The sequence below is a fragment of the Carcharhinus amblyrhynchos genome, chromosome 26 (assembly GCF_965287045.1).
Source record: "Carcharhinus amblyrhynchos chromosome 26, sCarAmb.v2.hapA, whole genome shotgun sequence".
NCBI classification, from domain to species: domain Eukaryota; kingdom Metazoa; phylum Chordata; class Chondrichthyes; order Carcharhiniformes; family Carcharhinidae; genus Carcharhinus; species Carcharhinus amblyrhynchos.
In genome coordinates, this window is record NC_137349.1 from 30,107,593 (window position 1) to 30,122,871 (window position 15,279).

The 15,279-nt window shown below is 41.6% G+C and overlaps 1 protein-coding gene across 2 annotated transcripts in view; it reads left to right on the top strand.

Moving 5' to 3' along the window:
* The window catches only part of mydgf (myeloid-derived growth factor), a 45,110-nt gene extending 43,308 nt beyond the window's left edge, over nt 1-1,802 (top strand). For both annotated transcript variants that reach the window (XM_080212936.1, XM_080212937.1), the window contains one exon: nt 739-1,802. In XM_080212936.1, the coding sequence (XP_080069062.1) occupies nt 739-818 (80 nt within the window). In that variant the 3' untranslated portion in view covers nt 819-1,802. The remainder of the gene's footprint in view (nt 1-738) is intronic.
* Nucleotides 1,803-15,279: the final 13,477 nt, after the last annotated feature.

Sequence of the window (15,279 nt, forward strand, 5' to 3'; positions counted from 1 at the left end):
CCAAGTCATTAGTATATATTGTAAACAGGTAAGACTCCAGCAGTTATCTCCATGACACTCTACTAGTTAGTTTACCAACCTGAAAATGGTCCAATTGTCCAGACTCTTTCCTGTTCATCAATCCTCTGTCCAGGCTAACATATTACCCCCAACATCATGAACTCCTACCTTGTGTGGTAAAGTTTTATGTGAAACCTTATTGAATACCTTTTGGGAATCTAAAAGTACATCTACTGATTCCCCTTTATCCACCTTGCTTGTTAATCTTCAAAGAGCTCCAATAAATTTATCAAAACACAATTGTCTTTCATAAAACTGTGCTTGAAATCTTCTGGGTTTGCTCGCTGGTGGAATCTTGTGGTCTTGTTGAGTGATTCCCAGTTGTGGGTTTCCCAGGAGTTGGGAGGAGTGCATAGAATGGGAAGTTCCATTGGCAACCAGCCAATGGTGGAGCCCTGTCCGCTGTGGTAAAATAGGTTGGAAATCCTGCCTTATGTTAACTCTGCTTGATTGTATTTTGATTTTCTAAATGTCCTCATTACTACAATAATAATGGATTCTAGCATTTTCCCAATGACAGGCCAGTTAATCTAAAATCTATCATTTTCTGCTTTCTGTCTCTCCTTGAATTGAGGTATTGCATTTGTAGGAGAGTTATCAACTTTATAATAATAATGCAGTCTAAATTCTAGGGCTATGAGCCATTGGTTTGTGCTTAAACATCTTTTCTTCTTACAGTGACCCACAAGGATGGATCATTCAGATCAGAGCTGTCCAAGCTTCTAATTGTTGCCCGCACACGCCATGATGAACTGTGATTTGGATTACTTGTTTTTGTAACAGTTGAAAAATGTTGAAATATTTTGGAATAATTTCATTCTTAGCTGCATTGGTCAGCTAATGGGAGCATTTTAAATCCCTGATCCCCACCAGCCTTTTCAGCCTCCTTTATCTAATGGAGCAGTAGGACAGCCACCACTTCGAAGCAGTCTCATTTGATATCATGAGTGAGCTGTTGAGCAGGAAAGACAGTCTTGCTGCTTTGCTCTCCTCCCCCCACCCCACACAGAGCTTTAAGTTGCAGGTCCTGGTCATCAAGGTGCCTCATTTAACAATCCAACTCGGAAGAGCTATGAAACCATCCTCGGAGGTTGAGAACATCTGGTATCTACAGGCATTGACCTGCCCAAGTAATCCATACTGTTAAAATTACCATTGGTACCTCACTTAAATCGGATCAAATATCAGATCTGTAAATTGTGCATTTAAAAAGCGTGTCCTCCTTTCCAATACTGAGATTTTTGTTTGCATTAGTCACTGTATATTTGATCGGTTAATATACACTGGGAACTTTTTGACCGTGATTGCGGAACTACTTTTTGCTTGAATTGCAAAAGTATGAACCTTGTACCTGTAATTGCCAAACTGAACATTGACCTGTATAAGATGTCATTATGAAAAATGATTTTTGTATGCAAAAATTTTTCAGCAAATTGTTTAATAAATGGTGTTAATTTCTAGAGCTTATTTGTAAAGTGCTTTAGAATGTAGGTTAGTTATTATATAAAAACATGTTTGTGCTTGACTCTGATTTCCTCAATCATAGCAGTAAATTGTGTTTTAAGACCACATATGCCTTTGTGTACCGTGATTAATTGCAAGTACTGGGACACAACCTAAAGACACCTAAATTAGCCTTGTTTTTGGTTCTACTTTGCACATGATTCATTGTTTCTCTTTTATACCCCAAAGCTCTGTTACAAAAGGAAATAAATTCTGATGTCAGCTCATTTGTATCTCAATTTGTGAATGATGCTTGAATTTTATTTGCAATTTTATGATATTTCTCTGCAGTAGTGGTCACAAGTTTTAAGAGATTGAGAAGGACCCACATAAAAAAATCAAAAGTAATTTTTTTCAAAAAACTTGATAATGGAATTTAGGGAAAGTAAATTGGAAAATTACTGAAAAACAAAATGCTGTAACATTCTGACTAAAAATCAAAACTCAGCAATAATGACACCAGGGATAAATAATAAAATGTACATAAGTACATAGAACAAAAAATGATAGTCAGCTAGGAAGGCAAAAAGAAACTACACAATGATCAAAAGATATGAAAAGAAACAGTAAGACATTCTACTGATGAGTAAAGAAAACAAGGAGGATAGGGCCATTAAGGGAAATGCACAATCCCAGATAAACACTGCATAGTGACACATTAATTTATCAGGGAGACAAAGACATAACCATTCAAATTTTTGCTTGTGTATAAAGTTTGAAAAAAAAGGAGAGATGATAAACTAATCAGATTTAGACAGGATAAAAGTTCTAGTCTGGATAAACTGCATTTGCACAAATCAGAAGGGAATTGATAAGGCACTATGTAGATAAGTCATTAGCAGAGGAAATACTGACAGGTCTGGCTATCAGCCAATGATTTTGAAAAAAAGGAACATATAAATAGTTGAAGGGGACTATAGACCACTTATAGTGCTGATAGAAAAGTACGTAGAAACTAAAAATACAATAGTCTGGATTTCAAAAAGGAAGATTGCACTTGATTGACATTATTTGAAGTAACAAAGGTAACAAGTAATATACTATGAAGTATAGTGTAAAATTATGTAATTACCCAATTAATTGCATAGTTGATGCATGACCAAGGTTTGTTATGTGGACTTGGGCAAGTACAACAGATAGCAAGCTGGTGATAAGAGTCTTCATGATGTTGTTATTCTCATGTTCTGCAAAGTTTAGTGTTAGGGCCACTGTTCATCATAAATGATTTCAATTTTGCAGGTCACACCAAATTGGGAGATGTAATTAAACTTTCAGTGTGGTTGCGTAATTGGAAAACAAACCTCAGTAGGTAAACGTGAAGTGGTACATTTTAGTAGGAAACATGATACACAATGGGAACTATGGGTGGAATCCCACTAAAGTTGATGGGTTTTGAATGGCTCACTGTATTTTCCATCCCCACCATGACAGGGTAGTAAAATTCTGTGTAATGTCTAAATAGGTTAGAGAAACAAAGAGATGCAAATACAAAAATGATTGTAGTGACGCAGGTTAAGGCCATTCAAAAGAGCAAACATTGGGTCAGTTTCTTCAGGGATAGAATGGAAAGTCAAGAAATTGTTAAATTTGTATAGAACCTTGTTTAGATCTTGGAGAACTCAAAGCTTCTAGCCTCCATATTATAAAAGGATAGAGAGACACTGGAGAAGATATGATAAAGATTTGCTAGATTTGAAGATTAAACTTTTTAGGGGACATTGAATAGGCTTAGGCTCTTTAGGGGAGAAGACAGAAGGGTCACCCCAAATAGGTCTTTTAGACAATGAAATGTGTTAGTAGGTTATAAATAGAGATGTTGATATTTGTGGGTGTGGGAAGATGAAACAAAACTGGGAGCCATAAATATGAGTCCCTAAGTTAGGAGAAGTATCTTTACCCAAAGGGTGATTAGAATGCCATTGCTGCAAGTTGTTGATGTGACTAGCAGAAATGCATTGAAGTGGAAGCTAGATAAATACATAGGAGAAAGTAATAGACAGGCTCATTGTTCATCTAACCATATCAATGATGGAAGGAAGCAAGACAAATGTAAACACTGATAAGAATCAATTGAATCAAATGGCCTGCTTTTGTGCTGTAGAGAACTGTAATCTCAGTAATTTCATTCTTAACTAGTTTTTAATCACTAAGTAGTAGAAGGCAGTATGTATTTGTCTATCAGAGTAACTCCCCTTTATTCATCCTAAACCACCTTTTCTGATGATCTCTTTCTTTTTGCATATGCCTGAAAGTAAGGATTGCCACATTGCAATTACAATGCTTCTTCAAGTTTTGTGCCAAGGAATGGCATGATTTGTTTAGGAAGCATACATTGCATAGGATAATAAAAACATCTATTCATTCATGGGATGTGGAAGTTGCTGGCTAGGCCAGCATTTATTGCTCACCCTTAATTATTCAGGGAACATTAAGGAATCAAGCATTAAAGAGTCAACCACATTGCTGCAGTTCTGGAGTCAGGTGGAGGCCAGACCAGATAAGGATGGCAGATTTCCTTCCCTAAATAACATTTGTAAACCAGATGGGTTTGTACAACAATTGGCAAAGGGTTTTGTGGTTATTACTAAATTTTTATTTAACTTTTACCATCTGACAAGATGAATTGAACCCGAGTCCCAAGAGCACTACTCTGGGCCTCTGAATTACTAGTCCACTGACAACTTTGCTGTGCCATTTACGACTTCAGAGGCCATGCAACCCTCTTCCTGACATGTTTTGTTTTACATGGTTATTTTAAAATAATTTTTCCTGCACTCAGTGTTATACTCCTAATTATTTTCTGTTCTGAGGACAACTCTTACTGAGTAATGGGAAATACATTAGAAATAGGCATTGGACATTTCACCCCCTCAAGCTTGTTTTGCCATTTGAGATCACAGATGGACTTTTACATCAATTTACTTCCTTATGATATTCCCAGACATCTTGGTGCCCAAAAATTTGGTCTTGAATGTACTCAACAACTGAGCAACAAAATGGAGAATTCAAAAGACTCAAACCACTTAGTAAAGAAACCTCTCAACCATAAATGGCCAGCCTATGAGACAATAGCTTGAATCCTAGATTTTCCAGCCCAGAAAAAAACCTCTTCGCATTTATCCCATTAATCCCTCTAAAAATGACAGGCTTCAATGAGGTCAACTCCTATTCCTCTTAAGTCAAGAGAATGTAGGTTCTTTGACTTAACTAAGGAAGCTCTAGAGAAGGGGTGCAATGAAGGTTCACCAGGAGTTAAGGGGACTAAAATACACAAATCCAGGTGTGATCTCAGCAAAGCCCTATATAATAGAAGCAGCATGTCCTTTACATCTGGGAAGTAGAATATAAAGTGGTTCACATCTTTGCTATTTCCTTATCAGCATTGTAATTACTGTTTTGCACCAAGTTTTTTTTTTACATACTTGTAAAAATCTACTATCTCTTCTGGCGTTTCTTGCTAGTTTAGGTGTGCTACTGCACTGGAGGAGATTCTTATCAATCTTGAGTGGGCAGATTGGAGGCCAGGCACTTTCTTGTCAGATTGTGGATCATTTTTATCAGAGTTCTTTCACTGGTGCAGTGGAACATGGGATGTCTTTGGCTTCCAAAAGAACAGTTTTATGGACAACAAGAATCCTAGCCTGATGAACATCCTGTCATTGGGAATACTATGAAGATATTATGTAGAGTCACAGCACAGATATCCTAAATGGCCTATACCCATGTATACTTCCTTTCTCTCCATTTCAGAAATAAATCATTATGCAATAAACCCAATGGGAAGTAAGAGTGCATGAACTTGTTGAGGTCCATAATGATTGTTACAAACCCTGCAGAAACACAACTTTTAAAAGGCAACTTGAAGGGCCAGTTAACAGCTGAACGAATGCCTCAGAGATTTATTATTTTAAGACATTTATGGTAACAAATTATTTAAAAACAATTAACTAAACACTATCTTTGTGGGCAATTTATAATTGAAACCATAGAATGGAATAACTTCCTTATTTTTAGCTCTAGCCAAAAAAAAACTTCACAAGTGTACTTCACATTGCACTTTTATGTGGACATTCTATTTTCCCAGAATCAATCCAAAGTAATTCTTAGTTCTAGAGGGTTTATTTCTCTTCTTAGCTTGATGACTTGTAATCCAATTAGTCCCACTCCTCTGTTATTTCCTCAGCCTTGGAAAATCTTTCCTTTAAAAGTATTTATCCAGTCCCTTTCAAAGGTTACTATTGAGTTTGCTTCCACCACCCTATTAGACAGCGCATTCTGGATAAGACCATAAGACATAGGAGCAGAATCTGCTCCACCATTCAATCGTGGCTGATATTTTTCTCATCTCCATTCTCCTGCCTTTGCCCCATAATCCCTGATCCTCTGAACCTATCTATCTCTATCTTAAAAGATACTCAATGACCTGGCCTCCACAGCCCCCTGTGGCAGACTTCCACAGATTCACCACTCTGGCTGAAGAAGTTCCTCCTCATTTCTGTTTTAAAGGATTATCATTTTAGCCTCAGGTTGTGCCCTCTGTTTCTAGTTTTTCCTACTAATGGAAACATACCCTCCACATCCAGTCTATCCGGGCCTCACAATATCCTCTTAAGTTTCAATAAAATCCCCCCTCATCCTTCTAAATTCCAATGATACAGATCTAGAGATCTCAACCTTTCTTCATATAACAAGCTTTTCATTCCAGTGATCATTCTTGTGAACCTCCTCTGGATCTTTTGCAAAGTCAGCACATCCTTTCTTAGATACAGGCCCAAAACAGCTCACAATACTCCAAATGGGGTCTGACCAGAGTCTTATATAGCCTCAGAAGTACATCCCTGCTCTTGTATTCTCACCCTCTCGATATGAATGGTAACATTGTGTTTGGTTTCCCAACTGCCAACTGAACCTACAAGTTAACCTTAAGAGAATCTTGAACAAGGAGTCCCAAGTCCCTTTGTGCTTCTGATTTCCTAAGCATTTCCCCACTTAAAAAAATAGTCTACGCCTTCATTCCTCCTTCCAAAGTGCATAACCTCACACTTTTCCACATTGTGTTCCATCTGCCCACTCTCCTAGCCTGTCCAAGCCTTTCTTCAGCCCCCCTGCTTCCTCAATACTACTTTTCCCTCTGCATGTCTTTGTATCATCTGAAAACATAGCCACAGTGCATTCAGTTCCTTCTTCCAAATTGTTAATGTATATTGTTAAAAGTTATGGTCCCGGCATCGACCTCAGGCACATCACTAGTCACTGGCTGCCATCTTGAAAAAGACGCCTTTATCCCCACTCTCTGCCCTCTGCCAGTCAGCCAATAATCTATCCATCCCAGGATCTTATCTTGACACCATGGGCTCTTAGCTTATTTAACAGTCTCCTATACAGCACCTTGTCAAAGGCCTTCTGGAAATCTAAATCAATCACGTCCACTGGTTCTCCTTTATCTAACTTCCTTGTTACCTCCTGAATGAATTCTAACTGATTTGTCAGACATGATCTCCCCTTGACAAAGCCATGCTGACTCAATCCTCTCTTACCATGTACTTCCAAGTACTCCGCAATCTCACCTTTAATAATGGATTCTAAAATCTTGCCAAGGACCGAAGTCAGGCCTATAATTTCCCATTAGCTGCTTCCCTTCCTTCTTAAACAGTGGTGTTACATTAGCTACTTTCCACTCCTCTGGGGCCCTCCCTGCCTCCAATGATTCCTGAAAGATCACCAATGCCTCCACAATTTCCTCAGCTGTCTCTTTTAGCTAACAGCTCGCTCTGTTTAAATAATAATCTTCAATTCCCTTCTTTGATCTTTTCTTCTCTTAGGAGAACAATCCCAGGTTCTCTAATCTCTGTAAGAAGTCCCACAGCACCAGATTAAAGTCCAACAGTTTTATTTGGAATCACGAGCTTTTGGAGTGCTGCTCCTTCATCAGGTGATGGAGCCTCCACTTCATCTCTAATCTTGAACACCACTTATCCTAAAGGTGATTGAAAATTATATATTTCTAATCAACATTTTTAAATACTCTTTAATCTCATCTGCTAATAAATTCTGAAATGATGCTGTATTGAATTTAGCATCTGATTTCTAGAAGGATTAAGCGGGTAAAGTAGCCTGTGGATGGTACTGTGGTACTGAGGTGCCTATACAAAAGTTTTATTTATTAGTGCCACAAGGAGGCTTACATTGACACTGCAATGAAGTTACTGTGAAAATCCTCCAGTCTCCTTCTAGCACCTGTTTGGGTACACTGAGGGAGAATTTAGCATGGCCAATGCACGTAATCAGCATGTCTATCGGACTGAGTGTAAACTGGAGCACCTGGAGGAAACCCACGCAGACACGGGGAGAACGTGCAGACTCCACACAAACAGGGAATCGAACCCAGAATCAGCAATGCTAACCATTGTACCACCATGCCGCAAGGTTCCAGGTTCCAGTAGCTGCTGATTTCAGGTGGGGCACCATTGCAGTGGCCTCAGAGTTTGGGAGGATGAAGTTCAGTTTGAGTTACTGCTTCTGATTTCTATCTAATGGCCACTATTGAAAAATGTGCACGCATGGGTAGGATTGTGCTAACCTGAGATGTGTTACAAATAGATTAGGCTGTCAACATTCAGCCGCAATGCCTCCGATCGATCTCTTTCCAGTCTCATTCATGAAGAGCAACAGCTTGGGTAAAGAACCCAGTGACCACTAGCATCTGTGGAAACCTGCCCAGCATAAACCAGAATGTTTGGGGACAAGAAAGAAACCCTCTTCTCCCTGCATTCCAGATTTAGTTCTATTCCAGTCAGAAACAGTTCAGCCTCAATAAAACTAATTTATAAATAGACATTGTACAACAACATTAATTCCTCCTGAGGGGTAATCAGAATATATTGTCGGGTATTTTTTCGGTCACTTTTTTTTAAAACTACTTACCTGTTTGTTTGCTGTTCTGAACATTCCAAGATGTTAACTCTATTGGATAGATATCTGATTGTTTGTTTCCAAACTATTCAAACAGTTGTGGACATAGGTTTTCTCACTGTTTTCCGTGGATTCTTCGGATGTGGTGTTGTGCGTACGTTTGTTGTAGAGGTGCTGCTGTTACAGAATACTGGTGTTCTTCCATGAAGGCAAGGGTGGAGCCCTGATCTGGGACAACAACAATGTACGTTAGCAGTGCACACATCCTGCTGCTGAACAGGGTGCTCGTGTCTGGTGTTGAAACAGGGACAAAGGCTGCATTGTGAGGGTCGTTGGCCGGACTGAATGGTATCTGACATTGGCTTGGTGTGATCAGTATCTTCCGTTTGGTTCTTCTGCTCCCACATAGGAGTGTTGGCACTTGGGCTGCATCTTGCGCCACCATCCTCCAGTTGGTCCGTAGGTGAATGTGTTCCATTCTGGACGAGGGTGCCATTTATTTTGTGCTTGTTATTTATACAAGGTGTCTTTGCTGGACTCATCACTCTGACTGGTGTCCTCCGTGGTGGTGGGGGTGGTGGTTTTGATTTGCGCAGAACCGTAAGGACGGTTGTTGAGGTTGGTGCAGTACTGAGAATCACTTTTGGCCGATCTTTGGATTTTTCCAGAGATGACATTGTAACTCCACTGGAGCTGCTGTCAAGAGTGTCACTTTTGTAACTCCTGCTTGTATCCTCACATATGTTCAGATTCGAGGTCAATTGGTCTATTTGTCCCACCACCTGTTTGAAAATGAAGGCATCATAATATTAATTATTTTTCTAAATTTCCTCTCTTTCACTCCCATTCCCAATTTTTCTCTACCTCTCCTGAAGGTTCTAGCCCACAAATATCACTAGCCCATCAGAACAGCCCTCAAGTGGCCAATCTTTGTTGGCAACCTGTCTGATCTGTTCAGATATTACAGACAATGATCCCCTTCAAATTCCGTTGTAGTATGTGGCCAGTTTTTTCAATACATGGTCCAGTTTATTTTTGCATAGTCACTGTGTGCAGCACACATGCAATATTTAGATGGAAAAAGGCTTGCGTGATATCTCCCAGGCTACTGCATGTCTGCCCATGCACACATGTAGCTCAGTGAGAACATTGATCACAGGTCTTGTCCTCACCCTCAATCTAATGTTCACTTCCCACTCGGAACCATTGGGGTTTGATCAGGAACAGGACTGGTACAGTGTCTCTAGAATCATAGAATTCCTACAGTGCAGAAGGCGGCCATTTGGCCCATCGAACCTGCACTGACAACAATCCCACCCAGGCCCTATCTCCGTAACCCCATGTATTTACCTTCCTAATTCTCCTGACACTAAGTGTCAATTTAGCATGGCCAATCCATCTTTGGATGGTGGGAGGAAACCCTAGCACCCGGAGGAAACCCACACAGAACGTGCAAACTCCACAAAGACGGTGACCCGGGACCAGAATTGAACCCGGGTCCCTAGCGCTGTGAGACAGCAGTGCTAACCACTGTGCTACAATGCTGCCCATTAATTTGTGTACTACTACACAAGTGGAGGCCAACTAGGGTGAGCAGATTGTGCTGAATCTGACGCCTTTGTGTTTGGATATATTGATGCATCCTGTCTATTCTATAAATTCATGATTCCCTGTGCATCACCAATCAGGAGAGTGATGGAATACTGTTCACTTACCTGAATGTGTGCATCTCCAAAACACTCAAGAAATTCAACACTATTTAGGATAAAACAGTCCACTTTACCGGTACCGAATCCACCAGCTTAAACATTCAGTCTCTCCACCTCATCCCAATGCACAGCGTGCACCATCTAAAAGATGCATTACAGCAACTCACCAGTGGTTCTTTGACAGCACCTTCCAAACCTGCAATGCAATCTCTCCCATTTACAAGGACAAGGATAGCAAATTCCCCTCCAAACCACACACCATCCTGTCTTTGAATTATATCGCCATTCCTTCACTGTCGCTGGGTTGAAAACCCAGAACTCCCTTCCAAACAGTACCTTGGGTGCACTACACCACATGGACTGCAGTGATTCAAGAAGGCAGATCACCATCAACTTCTCAAGGGCAATTAGCGATGGGCAATAAAGGCTGACCTTGCCAGCAACACCCATCTCTTGAGAGGATAAAATGGAAATATATCGTCACTAACTACCTGTGCCAAATAAGGGACAAGGGTCATCTCAGGAGTCCAGGAAGACAAAATGGGGCACGATCCTCGGGATAGGCCCAGCACATGTGGGGAAAGGGATTGTCTTTCTATGAAGGGTAGCCCTCGCTGCCGGTTGGTCCCTTCATTGGGCACACATCGCCGAGCCAGGGGCTCTCACCAGGCCACAGGCACGGCGGTCAGGGTTTAGCTGGCTGTTTGCTCAATGGCATGACTCCTGCCTGACACTGGTTGGATACCAACTGTAGTGGGATGGGGCCTACTTGAGGTCCTCAAGCAGGGTGGCTGGCCTTGATCCGTCCCAACCTGTACATAAACGCAGTGAGTTAGAAAGGAGACATGGTCTTCACCCTGAGATTTACCAACCCCTCTCCTCTTTATAGTCTGCAGTCAGATAAGCCAAGTGTCAAATTTGTTCACCCTCAGGTGCTTTGAAATGGGTTTCCAATGTAGAATTTTAAAAGTTAGAAATTCTAACCAGTAGCTTCTACTGGAAGAGAGCAACTAGGGGCAGCACAGTGGCACATTGGTTAGCACTGCTGCCTCACAGTGCCAGGGACCCAGATTTGATTCCCGGCTTGGGTCACTGTCTGTGTGGAGCTTGCATATTCTCCCCATGTCTGCATAGGTTTCTTCTGGATGCTCCGGTTTCCTCCCACAGTCTGAAGATGCGCAAGTTAGGGAGATCAGCCATGCTAAATTATCCCTTAGTGTCAAAGGGACTAGCAGGGTAAATATGTGGGGTTACTGTGAGAGGGCCTGGGTGGGATTGTTGTTGCTGCAGACTTGATGGGCCAAATGGCCTCATTCTGCACTGTCCAAAGATGTGTGGGTTATGTGCGGGTTGCCATGCTAAATTGCCCCTTAGTGTCAGGGGGACTAGCTAGGGTAAATGTATGGGGATTGAGGTCGGTGTAGACTTAATTTACTGAATGGCCTCCTTCTGCATTGTAGGATTCTAATTGCATGGAATTGGGAGAGGGGGTCTCTACTAAAATTTTAATGAAAACCTTTGAAATAATATGAGCTATTATATTTTCTGTACAGTGCATGCAAGATAAAATCTGCTTATCAATAACGTTTCTACATGGAACCGTCCCATTATACAGTGTAATAAAGGATTCTAACTGACCAAACTATAAAGTAGCAGAATGCTCTGTTTCTCAAAGCCAGCTGAGTTCCAACATTGCTTCCCATAAGCAAAAGGAGACACTTTAATAAGGTCAGAACATTTATACCATGCAGAGGGAAGATCTGTGTCTCCTTTTAAGAACGATAAAGCTTTCTTCTGTTAATGAAACAGCAGCATGACCATTCTGAGTTGTTCGATGACCGAGTGTACAAGTCTTGCATTTCGAGTATTTTTCCACCTAATGGTTCACCTCCGATTTGTACTCATCGTCGTGAAGGCTTCCCAAGATGGGTAATTTGAATGACATCTAGCCACACTCTTCAAAAGTATGACTATGCCAATAACCATTAAGAAATGGAGCTGTATGTTGTCTGTTTGCAGACACTGTGGAACAGCACAGGCAGAGGATTCATAGGAACAAATAGTATGGAAATTATTCTGCTGCTCTAAGACAGAATTCTAAAGAGAATTAGACAGCTAATACCTATTATAGAAAAATTCCTACCTACTCAGACCTCTAATTTTCTGTTGTTTCGTCCACAGGTAGCAGAATAGTGAGGAGTGACTCATCAAATCAATGGGAGAGTGTAGATCACATCACTGGCTGAGATAAACCTCCCATTCTGCCCTCACCACACACTTTAACAAGAACCTCAGTAAATACTCACGCAAATGTGTAAAATCTTCGCCCTCTTGCCATTTAGGAAGATCTCTTTCATAAGAGCACCAAGAATTGTTCAGTTGTGGATGCACACTAGTGTTCTTTTTAGAAATCACATGAACAATATTCTCAAAAATAATTACTTTACAACCAGCTAAGAGAAGAGTTTAAGGTTGTATCAAATATTTCGAGGTTTGAGACAGCAACATGCAGACAGTTTGTATAAAATGTGACCGAACAAATAATTTGGTTCCTCTACTATAAGCCCTTTCTAATAATTATTATTCTGCTTGTAATCATGTAATGGTTGGAGAAATCTCACAACAGATCTCATAAACTGATCAGCAGTAATGCTTGGCAGTGATGACCAGTGCCAGCACCGAGGTACAGTTCAGAATCAAAACTAGAACTGCAGAGACATGAGCCCTGAGAATTCACGTTGTGTCTCTGAAACGTGTAGAAGCAATTGTCTCTCTGGCATTCAATTGTCATCAGCCCACTCAGCTTAATTGTCTTTTTGACAGGATCGCCATTTTTGAGTGCCAAGGACTAACCTCCATTTATACAATAGTCATGACTTTGTCATTGCAGTAATGGAAAAACTTTCAGCTCATTCCATTATTACTGTGTAAAACTGACAGCAAATTGTGATGCTTGCTCTTGTGCGGTTATATGTGGAAATACAGGGGTCAAGTGTGCTGGCCTCTGGATTGTCAGAGACCGGATGTACGATTAAAATGTGCATCAAGATCCTGTGGAAGTCCTGATATGCTGACCTCAGTGGGAATTGCCTCCAAGTTTCAACTTCTGATTGGCAATCTCCCTGCTGTCCAGGACCTTCCGTGATTGTCTCTGACACTGAGGTAGAGTTGGAGATTTTGGACAGTTCCAAAGTACTTGTCTGAATAGCAGTCCAAGGAATGTAATTTTGATTAAAACTTAATCTAATTCCTGGATAACCACACGAGTCCCAAATGATCCCCTAATGAATCCCTCATTACCCCTCTGATGACCTCCCACTATTTTCCTGGCTACCCAACCTGCTTCCCCCTCCCACAATTACCCTCTTGATCCCTAACTGCCTCCTGCCCTCACCTGACCCCACCCCTGGCTACCTACTTAACCACTCTACTACCCACCACCCCCCCCGCAAGCCTTCAACTACCAACTCCCCCAACTTGGCAACCTGACTATACTCTTGACCCCCTGACTGCTTCCCTTGATCACCCAGTTACTGTCTTGACCAGCTAACAATCCTTACTACCATCCCAACTAATCTCCAGATCTGATATATATACCCCTCAGTCCGACTACTAACTTACCCTGCTACCCACTGAGAATCATAGAATCTTTACAGTGCAGAAGAGGCCATTTGGCCCATCGTGTCCACACTAACTCTCTGACAGAGTATCTCACCCAGGCCCGCTCCTCCGTTCTATCCCTATAACATGGAGATGCCGGCGTCGGACTGGGGTAAACACAGTAAGAAGTCTCACAACACCAGGTTAAAGTCTAACAGGTTTATTTGGTAGCAAAAGCCACCAGCTTTTGGAGCACTGCTCCTTCGTCAGGTAAGTGGGAGTTCTGTTCACAAACAGGGCATATAAAGACACAAACTTGGCATATAAAGTCACAAACTCTTGGGTCTTGCGCATGGCAGGGTGGTTAGCACTGCTGCTTCACAGCACCAGGGACCTGGTTCAAATCCCGGCTTGGGTCACTGTCTGAGTTGCCATTCTCCCTGTATCCATATGGGTTTTCTCTGGGTGCTCCAGTTTCCTCCCACACTCTAAAGGTGTGCAGGTTAGGTTGATTGACCATTCTAAATTGCCCTTATTGTTCTGGGATGTATATATTAGAGGGATTAGTGGGTGGATATGGTGAAAGGGCCTGGATGGGATTTGGTTGGTGCAGATTCGATGGGCTGAATGGCCTCTTTCTGCATGTAGAATTCTATGATTTCTATGAACTTGGTGTTGACAGACTTCTTACTTGTCCATCCCTATAACCCCACTCATTTACTATTTAACATACACATCTTGGGACATTAAGGGTCAATTTAGCATGGCCAATCCACCTAATCTGCACATTTTTGGACTGTGGGAGGAAACTGAAGCACCTGGAGGAAACCCACGCAGACATAGGGGGAATGTGCTAACTCCACACAGGCAGCGATCCAAGACTGGAATTGAACCCAGGTCCCAGGCAGCAGTGCTAACCACTATGCCACAGTGCCTGCTTATCCACGTTACCCACCTAACCCCTACCCATGTACCACATACCCATTCACTCATTCATTTATTAACATAGAGATTGGATATTTAAAAGTACCACACTTACAGCTTGTGCCGTAAAAAGGGGATGTAACTCGTCTTCCCCCAACTCAACCACAATCTGATGGAGTTCTCTGAGGGAAGCTGTGCTCAGCACATTGTAGCAGCCAGGTTCAGAAGGTGGAATTGCAGAGCCCAACTTTGGGCCAGGTAACCTTCCGGATGCTGAGGAGATTCTACAATGATTGCTGCTCTGTGGAAGACCTGGACTGAGAAGTTGCGATTAGTGGTGCACAGCTCCCATTCAGGATATTCTTTTGTGTTATTTGTTTATTAGTGTCACAAGAAGGCTTACATTCACACTGCAATGAAGTTACTGTGAAAATCCCAGAGTCACCACACTCTGGCACCTGTTTGGGTACACTGAGGGAGAATTTAGCATGGCAAATGCATCTAAACAGCACGTCTTTAGGACTGTGGGAGGAAACTAGAGCACCCAGAGGAAACACACCCAGGCATGGGG